Raw genomic sequence first — 20,727 nt, forward strand, 5'->3', positions numbered from 1 at the left:
AAAGCAAAGAGCCATTACAGAATCCCTTCCTTGTAAGTCTTGCAATCCTATTTTAGAAGATTTAGAGGCCAGAATGTGTTTTGTCATTTGCAGTATCAGCAGCAGAGTGTAAACAGCACTTTTTTTTTTGGCTGTTGTGTTATTGAAATTTCAGTTTTTTGAGATATCTTACTATTCCTGCCAGGTGCTAAATGCTCCTTTGCTGTGAAATATTCCAAGAAATTTCTTTATTGTGTCTGAGTTCTTAGGCAAAGGGTATTTGGGATTTTTCAGTGATATGCAGGACAGATGTTCTTTGGGAAAGTTTGAATGAAATATATTTTTACCTTGTGACTTGCAACTGTAGGGTTGATGTCAAGGCTTCTCTTGGTCCTTTCCATTCATAGGCTCTTAGTTTCCAATTTTCCAAGTGGCAACTTCATCCCACAGAAGGGTAGACACTGTGATGGCAGTTGGTTGTGCCAAGTGGCAACCTAAATATTTTCCAAACCCCTCCACAGAAATCTGTAAGATTAAACTAATTTTAACCTGTCAACAATTATTGTCTTCCTTTTCTGTGCTCAGAGCCCAAACCTGCATTTATAAACCAGGAAAAGGTCCAGAAGGAGGTGAAGGCTGTCCTGACAGAAAGTGCCACCCTCATGTGCGAGGTAGCACAGGACACAACTGAGGTGAAGTGGTACAAGGATGGCAAACTGCTCGTGTCCTCTCGGAAATTCAAAATAGAGACCTTGGGCAAATCCCGGCGCCTGGTGGTGGGGCAGCTGGAGAAGAAGGATGCTGGGGAATACATCTGTGAGGCTGCAGGCCAGAAGATGACCTTCAAACTGGAAGCAACTGGTGAGTGCTCACTTTGGGGTGGGAAGAACCAGTCCCTGTGGCTTAGAGGAAAACGGGATATTCCTGTCACAGCAGCCTTGGCACGGCCACTGCCTCACCTGGAGAAACACCCAGTGAGCTACATGACCCATTAATTCTTAATCTAGCAGTGTAGAGGTGGGAAATTTGGACTTTTTTGTGGTCTGGAAATGCCACCTAGCTTTTTGCCTGTCTCTTTCACACACCGTATCACCCAACCTCTTCCAGTGATGGGGAATTGGAAGTAGACATGGGAAGTTTGCAGAGTAGCAATGGAGCTGTGGAGAAAAGTGACTCAGAAATCCTGATCTGCTGCTTGTGTGTGCCCCAAAAATGCCTGGTTTTGTGGCAAAAGGCTGTACAGGTGTTGGAATCCTGGACGCTGAGAATTTTAAACTTTCTGTGCTGAAAGGCACAGACCCACAAGAGAACACTGCATTTGACTTGAGGCTGTGGAGAAGGCTTCCAAAATTGATTAATACTACTGAGATTATGGGTGTGTAGTTGGTTAGAAGTGTGTGATATCACAGGGTGGAAAACTTAGAGTTTGGGATTTTAGAATATAGAAAAAAATATGAAGCAAGATGGAGGCTTTAGGGTGGTGGCAAGTTGTTCTTCTTCACCTTCTTCTTCCTTCTTCTTCATGGGTTTGATGATGTTTTGTAATTGGGCAGAAAAGTCTGCACTGCAGGCTCTGTGGGATCAGTTATTGGGTTAAAAGGGAAAATAATCTAGGTATCCTTTCTTAGTTTAGTCTTAGAAGACCTTATAACAAGAGATTGTTGGCCATTTTGTGCCTTGCTAGTGAAAAGCTGCAGAACTCACAGTAGTGACACTGTTTTATTGATAAGAAATAATAAACACCTGAGTCCAAACATGAAATACTGTATCAAGTGCCTTCAATCCAGACCCAGAAAAACTAATATACAAGATAGAGAGGAGGCCAAGAAGAAGAGACTGGAATCATGGAATGGTTTGGGTTGCAAGGAACCTTAAATGTTGAGTTCCAGCCCTCCTGCCAGTGGAGCAAACAGAAAACAGACCAGAAATTCAGCCCATTAATGTCTCTTCTTAATTTTATCTAAGATCCTTAAAAGGAGAAGGGAAAGAATTATATAGGTAATTTTGCTTCTAGGAAACAAGCCTTTTATGGACAGCAGATAAAATATAAATATTTACATTTTCTTTCCTCTGCTTGTTTTCTAAACAAAAGCTCTGGGTTTCCTGAGAGACCATTTTCTTTCTTCTTGCTCAGAAAAAAATCATACCAGCCACATTCCCTGGATTATTACAGGTTATGGATGAGCTGGTGGTGTGAAGAGAGAGCAATATAAAACTCCTTTGTTTTATGCCTTTTTTTTTTAACTGCCTTTTTTTAAAACTGCTCAAGGATTTGAGCATTAAGTTGTTAATTTTCCTGGTTCGTTATATTTTCTAGAACCAGAGGCTAAATTTGAAAAGAAAGTTGTCCAGAAAGAGCCTCTCATTGTTCAAGAACACGAAAGCATCACCCTGACAACCTCAGTCACGCCTGAAACCGCTGCAGTGACGTGGTTCAAGGATGGCACCGAAATCAAGGCGAGCAAGAAATGTGTGATCAAAAGTGAGGGGGCATCCAGGACGCTGACAGTGAACGCAGCTGAGGGCACAGACTCTGCCCTCTACACCTGCCAGACAAAGGATGACAAGCAGGAATTCAGGGTCCAGGTGAAAGGTGAGCAGTGCCCAGGTCAGGGCCCAGCCCAGCAGCTGCACTTCCCTCATGGTGGGGTGGAGGTGGAATCCAAACTCTTCTGGAAACTGTTCCAACCTCAAGGCTTGTTGTGCCTTCTCTGGATGCCCCATTGTGGGCTGGCAAAGTTCTCCAGCTTCCAGAAAAACTTTCCGAAAAACTTTCCGAAAAACTTTTGAAAAACTTTTGAAAATCATAAAAAAATTTAAAACTCGTAAACAATTTTTAAAAATCATAAACAATTTTTAAAAATCATAAACAATTTTTAAAAAGCATTAAAATTTTAAAATCATAAAAGTTTTAAAGGTCATTAAAAATGTAAAAATAATAAAAAAATCTTAAAGTCATGATTTTTTTAAATAATAAAAATTTTAGAAATCATAGAAAACAAAAAAAAATTCTTAAAAATTAAAAAAAAATAATAAAGAATTTCAGTTTTTTTTCTTTTGCTGGCCAGTTTGGAAGCCTATAATGAGTGCTTCTGGTGCTTGCTCCCCTCCTGTTTCTGTGTCCTCCTATAGAATGGCAGGGATCTGAAAATCCCACGTCAAAGGAATCTGCCTGAATTTCCACATTTCTGGTTAGATTTTGTCACCCCTGAGCCCCAAATGCTTAGAGCCATTATATTTATTTATTTATTTATTCATTCATTCCCACAATTGGGCAGAACCGATTTCTTGGAACATATTTATTCTCTTTCCCTCCCTCACGCTTTTCCCCTTCTCCCGGACCTCAGAAATCCCGGTGAAGTTTGTCAAGAAGCTGGAGGCCGTGAAAGCCGAGCTTGGTGGCAGCGTGTCCCTGAGCTGTGAGCTGAGCCACGCCAAGGGGAAGGTGACGTGGAGCAGGAATGGCGTGGAGATCAAGGCCAGCAAGCGTTTCCAGATCCGTGAGGAGGGAACCAAGCGGATCCTGACCATAACGGGGATCCGGGCTGAGGACGAGGGAGAATATTCCTGCGAGTCCAGGGATGACAAGAGCAGCATCACCATCGTCCCCAAACGTAGGTCCCTAATGGTGACGCTGTGCAAGGGTCCCCGGGTTTTGTCCTCACCTGTTAGAACCCTGCAAAGCTGAGTTTTTTCCATGTGTCTGGGGTGACTCCTGTGTTGAGAACAAAATACAGAATTCCACTCTCAGAGTCAGTGGAGCCTCTATTTGTGAAGAACATAATGATTGTGAGACCTGGCTCAGGTCTCTTCATATTGCATTTGAGGCTGGAATTCATTTTCCCAAATAAAAGATGGGATTTTATTTCCCCTCTTTTTTGACTTCTCTTTGTGCAAAAAATTTACTCAGACATGGGAAATATGATGATCCACTTTTGTGATCACTTACTGTATTAACTGACTATTTATTGCTGTATTTACTGGGTATTTATTACCGTATTTACTGAGTTTCCTGTATTTATTTGAGTATAGGATTATGCTGTATTCAAATTGCTGCTTCCAAGAAAGTCAGACATAGAAAATATGATGATCCACTTTTGTGATTACATGCTATATTTACTAACTATTTATTACTGTATTTAATGAGTTTTCTGTTTTTGAGTACAGTATTATGCTGTACTCAAATTGCTGCTTCTAAGAAAGCTATGGAAGCTTTTAGCTGTTTGGAGATACTCAAGGACATGCTCCTGAATGTTTTACCTCTATCCGTCAGCTCCCAGAGTGGTGAAATTCGTCACAAGTCTCAACAGTGTGGTGTCTGAGGAAGGGAAAGAGGCCGTGTTCAAGTGCACAGTCTCCCCCAGCGATGCTGTGGTCACCTGGCTCAGAAATGGTGCCAAGATTGAAGCCAGCAAGAAATACGTGATCTCTCAGAAGGACACCAACCACAGCCTCACCATCACTGACCTGACACTGGAGGATGCAGCTGAAATCACTGCCAATGCTGAGGGTGTGGAGAGCACAGCCAACCTCAGAGTCAGAGGTAAGAGGTGGCAGTGCCCCTTTGACAGACTGGAAATGTCAGGGGTTTGAAATTAAATGGTCTTTAAGGTCCTTTCCAACCCAAGCCATTCTATGATGATGTTGTTTTATGTGGTTTTCCCTGTAATTAATTATGTTAGCATCAGGGAATTTCTGCTTTAGAATCATTAAATAGGAATGCCCAGAATGCTTTGGGTTTGGAGTTCATGAGCCACTGGTTTAAATTTCTTTCAAAGCCTGTTTTCTGGATCTTCCACATTCCCACTAATATTTCCTCTCCTGCAGAGGCCTCAATCTCCTTCAAGAAGAAGCTGGAGCCCAAAACCGTTGAAGAGAGGGAGACAGTGACCCTGGAGGTAGAGCTGACCAAGCCTGCCGAGGTGAAGTGGATGAGGAACAGCATTGTGCTGAAGCCCAGTGACAAGATAGAGATCAAAGCTGAGGGAACAAAGCACACCTTGGTGGTCAAGGACATCTCCTTTGCAGACCGGGGCTTCTACTGCTGCGAGAGCCCTGATGACACCACCCAGGCCAAGATCAATGTGGAAAGTGAGTCCAGTGACCCTCAGCTCTATAAATACCCCAGGCAGGGTCTGGAGGTAGATTCTGGTCCCTGCATTATCATGGGGACACAGGGACAAAGCCAGTCAAATGACCAAGAGGAGGTGAAAGCTAAGCCATGAATAGAGAATGTCTGACTGGTTCCTGTTGCCTCCATCTCGTCCCACCAGCTTTCACCTTTGAGCTGCTTGAAAGATTCTTCTTTTTCCTCTCTTTCTCACTCCCTGATATGCTCTGTGGTTTTCTTTGGTATGATTTTTTTACCAAAAATCCCTCTCCAGCCATCCATTGCCCTGATTTTTCTCTGCAAACCACCTGGTTCAGAATGTCTCTTTATAATCAGTCAAGGTCTAAAAAGCTACAAAAGCAAACCTCTCTGAAGGTGTTTCACTCTTGAGTAAATGAATGGTGCCTCATCCATAGCCCTGTATTTCTGTCCTGTTCTTACCTTTTTTTTTGGTAATAATTGTCACAGGGTATTTGAAAACAGGATTTAAGTACTCAAGGACTGTCTAATTTTGTCCATAAAGTCCTTGCCACCAACTGGTGCTGGGCTGGTTCTAAATAATAGGTGAAGAAGGACTTGAAAACAGTCTTTTGGGTGTTTGATGTCTTACAAAGTGTAAGGGAACAATCTCCATGATGCCAGGAAATAATGGACTTCAGGTGCAGTGAGAAAGATCTAGGTTATATTCTAAAAAAGCTTTTTAATGGTCAGATGACTGAATAGGTTGTGTGGAGAGGTCTTGGAGGCTTCATTGTGTTTTGGGTTTTTTTTTAATTGTCAACTTAATTACTTTTAGTGGTGATACAAGTTTAAACATGAAATCCATTTTACTGGATGACAGAGCATGGATGACTTGTCACAGGAATGGGTAATGTCCACCCAAACCATGGATGCTTTGGCCACCAACCTGTGAGGTGTCAGCACTTTTTGCACCATGTCATGGATTTTTTTTTTTTCCTTTTACTATAGCTTTTTCCTCCCATCCTTGTTTCATCCCAGTTGAAGGACTGCACAGTATTACCCTGGACTTATTTGTCTTTCTTTTACTAAAATCTGATATACCTCAATAGAAAAGGGGCCAGTGGTGTTTTCTGTCATATTTGGTTGACTTGTTTGTCTCATGAAAGCATCCATTTAAAAATAGCAGATATGTTAGCTTTGTGGTCGTGGACAGGTTTTATTTCCTGTAGAAGCGGTTGTTTAATTGGCAAATACCAACTAATTGGCAGGTGCATGAGCAATAATAATTGGGGAAACAATAATGGGGAAATAATCCATTTTGGAAGTCCTCAGGCTATTTCACAGGTGTGAGATCTCCAACTTTTCCATGTTGTTTTCCAGTGAGGCAGATCAAGCTGGTGAGAGGCCTCCAGCCCCTGGAGGTGGCTGAGAAGGGGACTGTCACCTTTGAGGTGGAGGTGTCCCACGAGGACGTGGAGGGCACCTGGCAGAAGGATGGTGTTCGTCTGAAACCTTCACCCAACGTCAGCTTCGGTGTCCTGGGCAAGAAACACTCGCTGACTCTCTCCTCAGTGGCTCTGGAAGATGCAGGAGTCATCTCCTTCAAAGCAGAGGGCATCAGCTCATCAGGGAGGCTCACTGTCAAAGGTACAGGGGCACAGGAGGCTCCAGCCCTGCTTGGGGTGGATGCCATTGTCTTCTCCTGACCTGGAGAGCAAATTTAAGAGGGCAACAAATTTTCCTGGTCACTGCAAGGGATGTAAAGCCCAGTAAAGTTTCCATCTGGTGCCAACAGGATCATTGGGGCATCACTGTCCACAAAGCAATGATAAAGTGCCCAAACCAATACAAATTTTATTTTTCATGAAAACCTACCCATCAGTGCTTGTGTGACCCCATTCCCCATTTGTCTTTCTTTCCCAGAATTGCCTGTGAAGATCAACAAACCTTTGGCAGATGTCAGTGTAACTCAGAAGCTCAAGGCCACATTTGAGTGTGAGCTGTCCAAACCCAATGCCAATGTGAAGTGGTTCAAGGTACAGCACTTAATGGATTGTGATATTTTAATTTCTGACTTCTCTGGAAGGGAATGGGAGCCTCTAATTCTGATTCTAGGGAATATGAGCCCTGAGCCTTTGGAGTAAAGCTCTTAGCATTGCTCTCTTGTCCTTATGTTCGTTTACTCTCCCAATTAATCACTCTCAGAGTTTTATTCGCTGTGTTTAGAAATTGGTTTGAAAGTTAAACTTTTCTATTCTTGCACAGAATGTGAGCACTGCTGTTACAGATTTGCAGTGCTGTGCTTCACTCCACACCAAGCAGTATTCACCCAGGATTTACAGGCTTTTTGGGAAATGGGGATGTAAAGAAAAGCCTCAATTTCCTTTGTCAGGGAAGGGAATACATAAAATACCTTTTCCCTACACAGTCATTTTGGGGATCAGCCTCCCTTGGGGCTCAGCTGGTACTTTCCTTGATTTGGGGTAGCAGCAGTTCTTCAAGGTGGAATTTGGGCTGGAAGGGTCATCTCATTTCCAACCTCCTGCCATGAGCAGAGACATCTGCAGCCAGATCAGATTGCTCGGAGCCCTGTTCAACCTGCTCCTGAATGTTTCCAGGGATGGGGCATCCACCACCTCTCTGGGCTACCTGTGCCAGTGTTTGGCCACCCTCACTGTGAAAAGCTTCTTTCTTATTGCCAGTCTAAATTTGACCCTCTTTTAATTTAACACCATTTATGTCTGAAGGGGCTTACTGCCAACCCTGCATGGTGTTTTAAGCCTTCAAAAAAGGTGTTGGAGATCATCCAAAATTTCTGTGTGTTCCTCAGCTATTCCAACTTCCTGAAATCTTTGCCCTGTGATGAATATTCAACACATTCCTTTAAACACAGTTTTCCATTCAGTCCAATGAGAAGGATGAAATAAGCACAGATCTGAATGTCTGTTTTGCTCACTGCAGATCTACAGGAGTTGAGGGTGATCTGCTTTGACCTTTTCCCTTTCTAGGATGGGAAGGAGATCCGACAAAGTAAAAACATTGGGATTGTCTCCCAAGGAAATAAGAGAAGCCTCATTATTCACAAGTGTGAATATGAAGACCAGGGAACCTATACATGTCAAGCAGCTGAAGACAAGACATCAGCTACTCTAAAAGTTCATGGTATGTTTGCCTGAAGTAGGAACATACATTTACTGCAGCATTTTTGGCTACACTGCAAGAAATTCTTAGTGGAGTGTTTATTTTTCACAATTGCTCGTTTTGGTTAAGTTTCTCTTCCTGGTGAGAAAATGCTAGCAAAGCTGTCCTGTGCTTGCTCTATCCTTGCTGTATTTTTGGAAGAGGTGCTAACTCAGTTTTCCATTTCTCATAAGTGATTTCTATTCTCTGGAATCTGAATGGTGTTTCTGGATTGGCACATTAGGAAATACCGGGCAGCCTGATCCGAAGCAGGGATTCAGTGGCTGGTGCTGATGTGATTTGGTGGCACCATTGTCATGGGGGGAATTTTCCTGAACAGGGACTGGATAAGACTTGGGTATGAGCTCAAGAAGTGCCCTCATTTTTAGGTTGTAAATGCTAAGGAAAGGGTACTTATTTCTGCCTGCACCTCTCCTTTCTGCTCAGGGCAGTTTTTCTACCTGAGTGTTGCACTGAGCAACTGATGAAGCACCAGGTGTCCGTGTTTGGTGTTTTGTCACCAGGCTCTGAAGCACCTGAGATAAGCTCTGAGATAAAGGCAAGTTACTCAACAGACAGCTCTCCTGTGCCCTGGCAGATGCTATTTTCTAAAGGGGCATGGTAAAAACAGATCAGCTCTTTCTTAGTGAAAGACAGAGCATCTTTCTCATTGCTTACTAGATGCTGTCCTCATGTGGCTGCTTGGGTTCTGCAGTATCTTCATTAACATCTGACCCATGGGCTCCCCCTTTTCTCCCTGGTTTTGGGGTTGGGATGGGTTTTGTTTGGATTTCAGCTCTGCTCCTGAGGCTGATCCAAGGTGTACCAAAGAGAAAGGGCTGCAGTAGCACAGATAAATAATCAGTTGTGACAAAAGGAGTGCCAAGGTGCAGAGTTAAAGAGGATTATACTCAGTTCAGGAGACTCGGGAAAAAGATATCTCCTATGTAAAACAGATTGCAGATGAAGAATGAATGAGGCAGTTTATAATGACCTAAGGTTGTAGACTTGTGTTTAGTTTTTCTTGGTGAATTTGCTTTCATTAATATGTGTATTTTTTTCATTAATACCTGCATGAAGTTCCAGCATATGTAAATTCCTCTTACAATAAGCCTCAACCATAAAAAGTATTCACTGTGTTGAAGAGAGAAACTACCTAGGAGGAAAGCCTGGTTTAGAATAAACACAGTCCCCCTTTTTTCCATGTAATTATGAAGAAGGTAAACACACCAGGCTCACTTACGGAGAAACTCCCAAATAAATATTTGTCTTTATGACTTCACAGCCCGAGATGTCAAGATCATAAAACCACTGGAAGATGTGGAAGTGAATGAATATGAGAGTGCTTCTTTCATCTGTGAGATCTCACACGACGAGGTGGAAACCCAGTGGTACAAAAATGACAACAAGCTGAAGACTTCCGACAACATCAAAATGCGGCAGGATGGTAGGAGGAAAAAAAATGGGGATTTTGGTCTGGAATTGTGTGGAAACCCAGGGCATTGGGAATATTTCTGTGTCTGCTCTGGGGTGCCCTGACCCCCAGGGGAACACTGACTCTGACCCTCATTCATGGAGAAAGTTTCCCAGACTTCAAGACAGATTGGAATCCACAAAAGTGTGCAATAGATTATAGAGAGCAGTGTAGGTGTGTCACTTGGTGAGAAATTGAGGTTTTGGGGTTTTTAGTGTGTTGTGGATGGCAGCAAGATGGAGGGCACAGGGTGTCATCCTGGGTTTCTTCTTCATGCTGCTTCTTCCTCCTTCTCCATGGGTTTGGGTGGCATTTTGTAATTGGGCAGAAAAGTCCCCATTGCAGCTCTGTGGGATCAGTTATTGGGTTAAAAGGGAAAATAATCCAGGTGTCAGTTCTGAATTGGATAGTTTAGTCTGAAAAGCCCTTGGAACAAGAGACTGTTGGCCATTTTGTGCCTTCTGATGAAAAGCTGCTGAACTCCCAACAGTGAGACTGTTTTACTGATAAGAAATAATAAACACCTGAGTGTGAACATGAAATAACATCTCAAGTGCCTTCAGTCCAGACGCAGAGAAACCCACACCTGGAACCACCACAGAATGTGGGTGGGATAGAGGAGGGGCTGGCATGGGAGACTAGAAAATGGGGTTTTGCTCTGGGATATCTGAGCTATGTTTGTGTGTCTGTTCCCAGGAAAAACCTATTCCCTGACATATGCACGTGTCCAGGTCGAGGATGCGGCAGAGATCAAATTCGTAGCAGAAAAAGCAGAATCTCGTGCTCACCTGACTGTAAAAGGTAATTCTGCTGTTCATGCCAGCACTGCTTCTACTCTCTCACATTACACACCAATTCACTTCCCTCACTTTGCACGTGAAGGTTAAAAAAGTCCTACAGTCTTCAGAGAAAGAAAACCTGCCTACTTTGCTGTCTGGTAAATATCAGGTGGGAGTTTATTTTGGCTTAATTCCAGTTTAATTTTCTCAGGAGGTTGGATTTGCACCTTTAGAAATTTAAAGTTGTGTGTGAATTTTGAGGCACAAAAAGCTGTAGCTTGACTTTTTCTTGCATTTTCACTTTCTGGTGTATGTTGTAACAAAACCCAGCATTTTTGGATATATTTAACTAAAACAATGTGATAGAAGGAGAGAAAAGGAGGATGTTTGAATTTGAAAAGGAGGATGCACTGCTGAGGAGCTCAGGAAATTGGAAATCAGTCCCTGGTTTTGCTGTAGTACTGCTGTGAGGTGTTGAGGAAAAACCACCTGTTACTTCTGCAGTTCAGCCACTCCAGCGGTAAACCATGGAGAGAAAGTTTCCCTTTAAATAACTCTAAAAGGGAAACTTTAAGAGTTTTTAAGAAAAAATAACAAATTTGTTAATTGAGTGCTCAGCCTAGCAGGGATTCCTTTCATCATCCAAATTACTGAAAATGAAAGAAATATTGCTAGTGAGAGCAATGGAGACTGTACTGATGGCTCCATTTCCTTTGCCCTCCTAGAGCTGCCCGTGAAAATCGTGAAGCCCTTGCGGGATAAGATCGCCCTGTGGAAGCACCGGGGGGTCCTGGAGTGCCAGGTGTCCCGGGCCAATGCCAAGGTCAGGTGGTTCAAAAAGGACAGGGAAATTCACCCTGGTGTGAAATACGAGATTGTGAGCGAGGGCGTCTATCGCAAACTCGTCATCAACGACGCCGACTACGAGGATGAGGACACGTACACCTGTGATGCCTTCGATGACAGAACCAGTGCTAATTTCTTCGTTGAAGGTAGAAAACCTCTTTTTTTCACCCCTAGGATTCATTGGGAGGAGGATGACCTGACTCATTTGTTGTTTACGTTGGAAAGGATTGGCTGACTCCCTTGTTGTTTGCTTTGGAAACACAATACTGTTTAAAAATGAATTTTAATTCATGTTATTTTTTCTGAAGTCCATTGGTGTTCAATCCTTTTACGCACAGGAACATGCTGAAAAATTATTGTATGGTATATTCTCCTAAGGAAAATGAGGGAATTCCCATTCCAGAGACATTTATCAAATGTATTGGATAAAGTCTGTTTTTCACATAAATGTTGCAGGTCCTTTTATCAACATTTCATTCCAATGAACCTTCTTTTCCATTTTATTGTATTACATATTTGATACCAGGATAGGAAGGTGACTTTAGAATTAAGACTAGGAATCAAGAGATATAGATTCACTTTCTGGCCTGTGACCAGCAATGTGTGTTTGCTTTCATACAGAATAAAAGATGTTTTAAGGCCTTTTGAGTTCATAAGTGCAGAAAAGATGTCTTGAGTGGTCAGGCTGATAATGGAAAAGCTTTCATGACTCCTAAATCCCTGCTCTCTTGTTCCATTCAGAGCAAGCCATTAATATTGTAAAAGAATTGTGTGATGAGGACGTGACTGAGCCTGAAGAAGCCAATTTTGAATGTGAGACATCCATTCCATCTGTGAAACCTGCCAAGTGGTTCCTGAAGGGAGCAGCCTTGCAGGCTGGCAGAAACATCATCATGCAGCAGGAAGGCACCATTCACAGGCTGACAATAATCAAAACAAGTGTTGATATGACAGGCACCATCCAGTTCTCCATTGGCAAATCCAAATCCACAGCAAACCTGCTCGTCAGAGGTAATGTGATTTTTAATATATGTCATGTGAATCAGAACCAAGATCTTCCCTTTCACAGTAGCTGGGAAGTAATTTGTCATAAATATTCTCTGTTCTGGGCTGGATTCTTGGAAATGCATGTGTACCTGGAAGATGTGTTTGATTCCCAGCTGCAAGTTGGGAGCAATGCTGGATGTACCAACTGAGCCAGAAATGTCTTAGGAAGGGATCTGATTAAATGACTTTGGTGTCCCTGGTATTCAAATCTGTCAAGCTAAAACTGGTTTCTGTTATATTTTTATTCACTTGACTTTACCAAGGAGGACAAAACAGATGAAATTTGCCAGGAGAGTTTATTTTGTCCCGTTTATGAGCTGGACAAGTTTGATAGCTCATTTACTTAATTCATTTTGTCATTGACTTGATGTAGGACAAAGCCTCAGGCTTTTTATCTTCTGCTGTCACCATGGTAAATCTCTTCAATCACGTCCTGAAGTCCTTGTTTTGTCTTTCATTTACTCTTACTTGAATGAAAACCTCAATTAGAGAGCAATTCAGCAAGCACTGAGCCAGAAGCGGACCTTGAATTTGGTGGTTAATACACAGTATTATCTTACAGAAATCAGCTTTCCTTATAGATCATCGTGCTGTGGTAGCTTCAAAGCGCGAGACCTCTTAGAGATACTTGTAGCAGGACCTGAGCAGTTCATAAAACAGAAACTCATATATGAAATTAATGGGCATGAAATACAGATTAAAATCTTCCTCTTCTTTAGATTGATCCATTTTTCTTCCCCACCCCTGCTTGGCAGATTACCACATCCAGATCACCAGGAAGCTGGAGGACAAGACCGTCCTGGAGCGGCACTCGGTCATCCTGTCCTGTGACTTCAGGCCTTCCCCAAAGCACGTCAAGTGGTTCAAGGGCCAAGAGCTCATTGAGCCCTCAGAGAAGTACAGAATCAAGAGGGACCAGTACTCAGCAGAGCTGAAGATCATGAAGGTGAAGCCCCAGGATGCTGGTGTGTACAAGTGCAAGGCTGGCATCGCCGAGACCGAAGCCACGCTGAGCGTTGAAGGTACGGGAGGTTTGCAGCAGCAGGGCTGGCCTGCTGGTGGTCTTTATGATCCTCTGCTTCACTCAAGGTTCCCTCTCCTGAGGAGAGGTAGTTTCCCACAGTTATCTTCTGATTTTATATAAATGCAGCATCACACGCAAACTGCTGATTCCCCAGTCCTGAAATCCATCTCCTGCTGTGAAGTTGGTAATGCGTGTGGGAGGGCAGCATCTGGGTAAGGCACAAGTTAACATTTGTCAAGGCACATCATTGTCCATTTCATACAAGGAATTAGACCTCTGGGGCTTTCACCTAAAAATATCCTTTATATTCAACTACTACAGGCCTCCAGTTCTGGTCATCTTGGCTGTGGTTTTCATTTTCTGACATCTGAGTCAGCATGTCTATCTCCCATTGTTATACATTTGTATTGTTATACATCTGTATACATTTGTCTACAGATATATTTTATATAAAATATATTTTATATAAAAAATAAATATATATATAAATATATTTTATAGCTACTGTTATATATCTGAATACAATAATTATTCATAGTGATGTTCTGCCCCATCCGTTCTGGGCATGGAATTTTTTTTTGCCAGTTCTTCCCTTCAGGTGACACTGCAAGAAAAGATGTTCACTGTGTCACTTCTAGAAAGACTTGGAGCTGAGTTACAGAACCATTTCCAAAAGTCCAGGGAGCAGCTCTTGGTAGCAGTTTGGCTTTGCAGAGGTTCTTCATTGAATGTGTTGTCAGACATTGAAATTAAATACTCAGGGCAGTGGTGATGTCAGCATCTCTGGAGGGATTGAAAATTTTTGGGGATGTGGTTTCAAGATGACCTTGGCAGTGCTGGGGGAATGGTTGCACTCAGTCTTAGAGGTCTTTTCCAACCTGAATGATTCTGTGACTCCATTCTATCCAAACAAATATATATATTAAAAAAGAAAATGAAGTAGTAGTCCCAAACCCTCTTCTGAGTTATCCCATCCTTGAAAACAGCATTCCAAGAATGGAGAAGCTGCAAGGACAATTCTGTGCCCAAGGACTGGAAAAGAAAGGAATCAAAATCTCTTGCTCCCTAAACCTAAGCAAGTTGCTTACGCTCTTTTGTACTTTGCCTTTGTGGCCAAAATCATTGTCTTCATCTCATCCTGTGTGTCACAGTTTCCCTGGAAATGAGGGACAATTCAGTTAAAATGTGTTTGTTTGTGCAGTGATGAGCACACAGGAGTTGGAGCTCTGTGTGATGCTTAGGGTCACTGTAACATCATTTTAGAAAAAAAGATACGTATTTTTAAATACAACACAAACAAAACCTCCAAACTGATTTGTATATAAAAAGAGAACTGAGGGTTCTAGACAGTTTTAATTAGCCTTTTTAATAGGGTTATTTTTTTCTCCTGAAGCAAATGCAGAACCAAGTAAGTGAAACATGGGGACCAAAGTGTGCAGGAGACCAAAACAAATAATCTAATAAACTCCATGAAATTCTTTGTGATAACAGGTCATTTATGATGATGGTGGTGTGTGGAAACCCAGGGCACTGGGAATATTTCTGTGTCTGCTCTGGGGTGCCCTGACCCCCAGGGCAGCACTGACTCTGACCCTCACTCATGGAGAAAGTTTCCCAGACTCCAAGATAGACCAGAATCCACAAAAGTGTGCAACAGATTATAGAGAGCAGTGTGGGTGTGTCACTGGGTGAGAAATTGAGGTTTTGGGGTTTTTAGTGTGTTGTGGATGGCAGCAAGATGGAGGGCACAGGGTGTCATCCTGGGTTTCTTCTCCATGCTTCTTCTTCCTCCTTCTCCATGGGTTTGGGTGGCATTTTGTAATTGGGCAGAAAAGTCCCCATTGCAGCTCTGTGGGATCAGTTATTGGGTTAAAAGGGAAATAATCCAGGTGTCAGTTCTTAATTGGATAGTTTAGTTTTAAAAGGCCTTGGAACAAGAGATTGTTGGCCATTTTGTGCCTTCTGATGAAAAGCTGCAGAACTCCCAGCAGTGAGACTGTTTTACTGATAAGAAATAATACACACCTGCGTGTGAACATGAAATAACATCGCAAGTGCCTTCAATCCAGACCCAGAGAAACCCACACCTGACCCCTCTTGGTTTCCCTCAGCCCGCAATGTAGAGGTCCTGAAGCACCTGCAGGACGTGGAGGTTGAGGAGGACAGCTGTGCCGTGTTCTCCTGCGAGCTGTCCCACGACGATGAGGATGTGGAGTGGTTCCTCAATGACACCCTCCTCTACACCAACAACTTCAATGACATCAAGAACGTGGGCAAGTGCTACACGCTGACCATGAAGCAGGTGAAGCCTGAGGATGCTGGCACGGTGACAATGAAGTCAGATAAGGTGTCGGAGACTGTGCGGCTCAAGGTGATAGGTGGGTCCAGATTGTGTTCCTGAATGAAAATGAGAGGTGCAAATGAGCCATTATTTACCAAATCCATGGGGATTTGTAAGCAGGATCCAATCCTGCTTAATAGATAAAAAGTTGAGCTGTTAAATATGGGCCATGAGGATGGTGAAGGTCTAGAGGGGAAGCCTTGAGAGGAGCAGCTGAGGTCACTTGGTTTGGTCAGCTGGAGAGACCTTGCTGTGGGCTTCAACATCTTCATGTGAGGAGAAGTGGAAGGGCAGGTACTGATCTCTTTACTCTGGTGGTCAGTGGCGGGACTTGAGGAAACAGCTGGGCCTGAGTGATGGGAGGTTTATGTTGGATTTCTGGAAAAGGTTCTTCCCCCAGAGGGTGGTGGGCACTGGACAGGCTCCTCAGGGCATGGGCATGGTCCCAAGGCTGCCAAAGCTCCAGGAGTGTTTGGACAATGCCCTCAAGGACAGTGTGGGTTTGTTGGGGTGTCTGTGCAGGGACAACTGTTGGACTGGATGATCCTTGTGGGTCGCTTCCAACTCAGGATATGCTGTAATTCTGTGGTTTTTAATACATCAGTTCTGGAGCTGGATTCAATCAGCCATGAGAAGACAGTTTCCTGCTGTCCTTCATATGTCTGGAAGCTCGGTCACACAACTGAGATTTTGTGGTTTAACACCTTCTTGGGCACCCTCAGCGAGTGTGCAAGTGACTACCAGCTGAGTGGGGCAGGTGACATGCCTGAGGGTTGAGGTGCCATCTGGAGGGACATGGACATGCTCAAGAAGTGAGATCATGCAAACCTCTTGAGGTTCAACAAGGCCAGTGTGAGTGCTGCACCTGGGTCAGGGCAGCCCCTTGTGTCAACACAATCTTTGGATGAAGGGATTTGGAACATGATGAAGGATTGAGAACAGGATGAAGGAATTGGCTGTGCTAGAGGGTGATACTGGTTTAGGTTCTGCATTGGTATCAGCAATATTGCCAAGGGTTTATAAATGTCTCTAAATATTTGATAGCAACTGGAAGTGTCACAAACATCCTGGTTGTTCTCTGTTTTGCCTCTTGACCTTCAGAGAAACCTGCTGTCTTCATGAAATCCTTGGATGATGTTTTCGGTGAGGAGCGAGGAGTGATCAAACTGGAATGTGAGGTCTCCAAGGAGAAGGTCAAACCTGTTTGGAAAAAGGATGGTGTGAAGATCACTTCTAGCAAGAAGTATGAGGAGATACAGTCTGGGAAGACTCTGTGCCTCCTTATCCATGAGCTGGAAAAGGCAGATGCAGGGTTGTACACCTGTGACATCGGCACTGATGTTGCCAAATCAAAGGTCAGCGTTCAGGGTAAGTGTTGTAAACAGTAGCCTCTCAAGGAGTGTTAAAAATATGAATGGGTTTTGTCCCATGGGCTCTCACGTGTTACTGAACAAATCTCACACACTATTGTGATGTCTGAGCAATTCTGTTAAATTTGATCTAAGTATATCTGGGGTTTCTAAGTGAAAATCAGATGTCAGAAATGTAGTGACAATATTTCCTTCCTGAACATCCCTGAAGTGCAAAAATTCTCCCAAAAAAGTAAAAATTTCTCAAAATAAAAATCCCAACCAGCAAAAAAAAAAAAAATCACCCAAGCAGCCTGTTTCTGTTTTGAGCTATTGTAGGAACACAAAAGCAGGACAATATCTGCTGAGGAACCCAGCTCTTCAGCCTGTCCTCTAACCCTTGTGTCAGCCTGAAAGAAAAAGAATTGTTCATGACTTCCAAACTCATAATGTTAATGAGAAAAAAATTGATTTGTCTGGTTTGAACATCAGGAGTAACAAGTCAAAAAACTGAAACATCTTATTTCTCCTATCATGGAGGAGAACCTTACCCATTGTCCCAGAGGCTTCTTTTCTGACAGCTTTTCTCTTCTCTAACTCATTAAATCTTGAATCTTCTCCACTGAGCTGTTCTTCATTCAGTCCTTCCTGTGCACAACCAGGAGATTCACATTTCTCTTTTTGTACAACTTTGAGATGATTCTTAGCCTGAAAAATCCTTCCCATGTCACAGCCATCTGTGAGGAATACAGTGGTATTCTGTCAGTCTAGCAGATAAACCCCTCTTCTGAGTTAAAAACACCATTACTCTACTCACGCCTATCATAAAAGCATTTTTAACTTGTATTAATGCAATTTTCATTCTCCAGAACTGAACATTGGTATCACCAAAAGGCTCAAGAACACTGAAATCCAGGAGGGAGAAGATTGCACTTTTGAGTGCATTTTGTCCCACGAAAGCATTGACGACTTCAACTGGACCCTGAACGCGAGAAAAGTGGAAAGTGGGGGGAGGTTTAAAGCTTCCAATGCAGGTCGGAAATACACACTGATTATCAAAAATGTCACTCCTGGTGACGCTGGGGAAGTCATCTTCACTGCCCGTGGTCTCTCCTCCAAGGCTTCCCTGCTTGTGAAAGGTAAAGGGATCAGAAAAGTCCTTGATGTGTTTTCATAGGGTTTGCCAGCAAACACTTGTTATGGTCTGAGTCAACAGCAACCTCCCTTGTGAGCCTTGAAGAGCTGAGATATTCCCTTAAAAGAATTCTCCTTTGCCTTTCTTGTGAGCCTTGAAGAACTGAGATTTTCCCTTAAAAACAAATGAAGTGCTGAAACTTTTAATAGATATTTGAGAACTGACTACACTATGTAGTGTGTACAGATAATTACAGTCCAGACTGTGCATCAGTCCACCAAGGTTCCCAGGTGGTCAGTGGAGAGAAGAGATTAGTAATTTTCAGACATGGGTCATAATCTGTAGTTAGTAATTTTCCATAGAATCAGGAAATCCCAGAATGGCTGGGGTTGGAAGGAAACTTCCATTATTTTATTCCAACCTTGCACAGGGTGCCCAGAGCAGCTGTGGCTGCCCCTGGATCCCTGGAAGTGTCCAAGGCCAGGTTGGATGGGGCTTGGAGCAACCTGAATAGTGCAAAGTGTCCCTGCCCATGGCAAGGGCTGGCACTGGGTGATCTTTGAGATCCCTTCCAACCGAAACCATGCTGGGATTCTATGATTTGAATTGCAAAAAACCCCAACCATATAGAGATGATTTTCATTCAAAGATTTTTTTTTTTTAAATCTCTGCAGAAAAACCTACTGAGGTTACAAAACAACTGGAGAATAAAACATCCCCAGCAGGACAGGACATCAGCCTGAGCTGTGAGCTGTCCAAAGCTGATGTGACCATCAGGTGGTACAAGGATGGCAAAGCAATCAGGAAAAGCCAGAAGTACGACCTGCAGCAGGAGGGGACACGAGCCACTCTCATCATCCGAGACTCCACGGTCAAGGACAGTGGGGAGTACACCTGTGAGACTGAGACCTCCAAAACTACAGCCAGGGTCACAGTGCAAGGTCAGCTGAAGGGTGCAGAGGGGCTGGCAGGCTCAGAGGTTGGGTGTAAATGTCTGCAATCATAGATTTCTTCTCCTCCATCTCCCTGGACACAATCGATTTTTAGTTTTTTTAAAAAATCATTGATTAAAAGCTTAAAAAATTAGATCTGAAAAAACATATTTTGGATGCTGAACAATCTTATGGGCTCTGTAACCAGCCAATCAAAACTGGCCATTTGGCCATTTGAATTATTCTGTTTTGAATATGAGTGATGAAAGCTGTCTGCAAGAGGAGACCTCACCAGTCCATGGACCATGGCATTAAAATTCCCTGGAGATATTTCACCTGATATATCATGTGACAGGAGGTGGACCTGGTGATCTTAGAATCATTCCATCTGATGGGATGAGAGGAAATGGTCTCAAGTTTTAGATTAGATGTAAGAAGAAATTCCTTCATGGAAAGGGTGGTTAAGCATTGGAAGAGGATGCCCAGGGAAGTGGTGGAGTCACCACCAGCGGGGAGATTTAAAAGATATGTAGATGTGGTTATTTGGAATATGGTTTGATTAAGTTAATAGTTGGACTTGGTGATCTTAAAGTCTTTTTCAGCCTAAATGATTCTGTGATTATTTTTTTGATGATTCTATGAGTTGGAGCAGAGAGGATCCAAGATGATTCTGGACGCTCAGGACTAGTTTGGGTGACAAATCTGTCTCGGTCCTTTTTTAAAATTATTTCTTTTTCCTTCCAGAAAAACCTAATTATTTTGTCAAGGAGCTTTCAGACCTGAAAGTGGACGAGAGTGGAACTGCAGTTTTTGTGTGCCAGAGTGAGAGAGCTGCATCCTCTGTGGTCTGGAGGAAAGGCATCGCTGAGCTCAGGGCTGGCAGGAAATACGAGATGACACAGAAAGGACAAGTCCTCCAGCTGACCATCAAGAACCTGGAGAAAAGTGACAGTGACACTTACAGCTGTGACATTGGGGATGCCCAGTCCAGAGCCAAGCTAACTGTGCAAGGTATGGATGAGAGGAATGTGATTTACATCTCTTTATTGCCATGAGAAACGTTCACAGGCAGAGCTGTAAATTTCTGGTTCTGTCTCGCTCAGGATGGCAGGAACATGTGGCCAAAAATATGGGAATATAGAGCAGTTGGAGTTTTTTGGGTGTGATTTAAAGGTTCATATGAGGGGAGAGATTGATGTTCCTGTGTGAACATAAACCTGCAGAGCAGTTTGAAGCAATTACACCTGAAGTATTTTGGGTGTGATTTAAATTTCCCCCCAAAGGCTCATGTGAGGGGAGAGATTGGTGCTCCTGTGTGAACATAAAATGGATGGGATTCACAGTTCCTGCTGTTGGATGAGGGAAGATTATCCTGCCTTCATGGTTTTCTCCATATCCCTTGATTCTTCTTCCCAGGCATGGTTCTGAAAAGGTGGTGGAAAAATAGAATGGTCCATGGAATAATGGAATGGGTTGGATTGGAAGGGACCTTAAAGATCATCCAGTTCCACCTTCAACTATCCCAGGATACTCCAAGCCCTGTCCAGCCTGGCCCTGGACACTTCCAGGG

At 43.1% G+C, this 20,727-nt stretch overlaps 1 protein-coding gene across 1 annotated transcript in view; it reads left to right on the top strand.

Annotated features, from left to right (window-relative positions):
- Positions 1–20,727, top strand: part of OBSCN (obscurin, cytoskeletal calmodulin and titin-interacting RhoGEF) — a 195,248-nt gene that overhangs the window by 46,961 nt on the left and 127,560 nt on the right. Inside the window, 18 exon segments of the mRNA XM_058801413.1 lie at positions 565–840; positions 2,297–2,572; positions 3,327–3,593; positions 4,253–4,522; positions 4,807–5,070; positions 6,431–6,697; positions 6,974–7,086; positions 8,059–8,212; positions 9,516–9,677; positions 10,401–10,505; positions 11,209–11,475; positions 12,071–12,340; positions 13,132–13,398; positions 15,512–15,778; positions 16,843–17,109; positions 17,960–18,229; positions 18,900–19,166; positions 19,902–20,168. Coding sequence (XP_058657396.1) covers positions 565–840; positions 2,297–2,572; positions 3,327–3,593; positions 4,253–4,522; positions 4,807–5,070; positions 6,431–6,697; positions 6,974–7,086; positions 8,059–8,212; positions 9,516–9,677; positions 10,401–10,505; positions 11,209–11,475; positions 12,071–12,340; positions 13,132–13,398; positions 15,512–15,778; positions 16,843–17,109; positions 17,960–18,229; positions 18,900–19,166; positions 19,902–20,168 — 4,296 coding nt within the window.

This window comes from Ammospiza caudacuta, chromosome 1, assembly GCF_027887145.1.
Source record: "Ammospiza caudacuta isolate bAmmCau1 chromosome 1, bAmmCau1.pri, whole genome shotgun sequence".
Lineage (NCBI taxonomy): Eukaryota > Metazoa > Chordata > Aves > Passeriformes > Passerellidae > Ammospiza > Ammospiza caudacuta.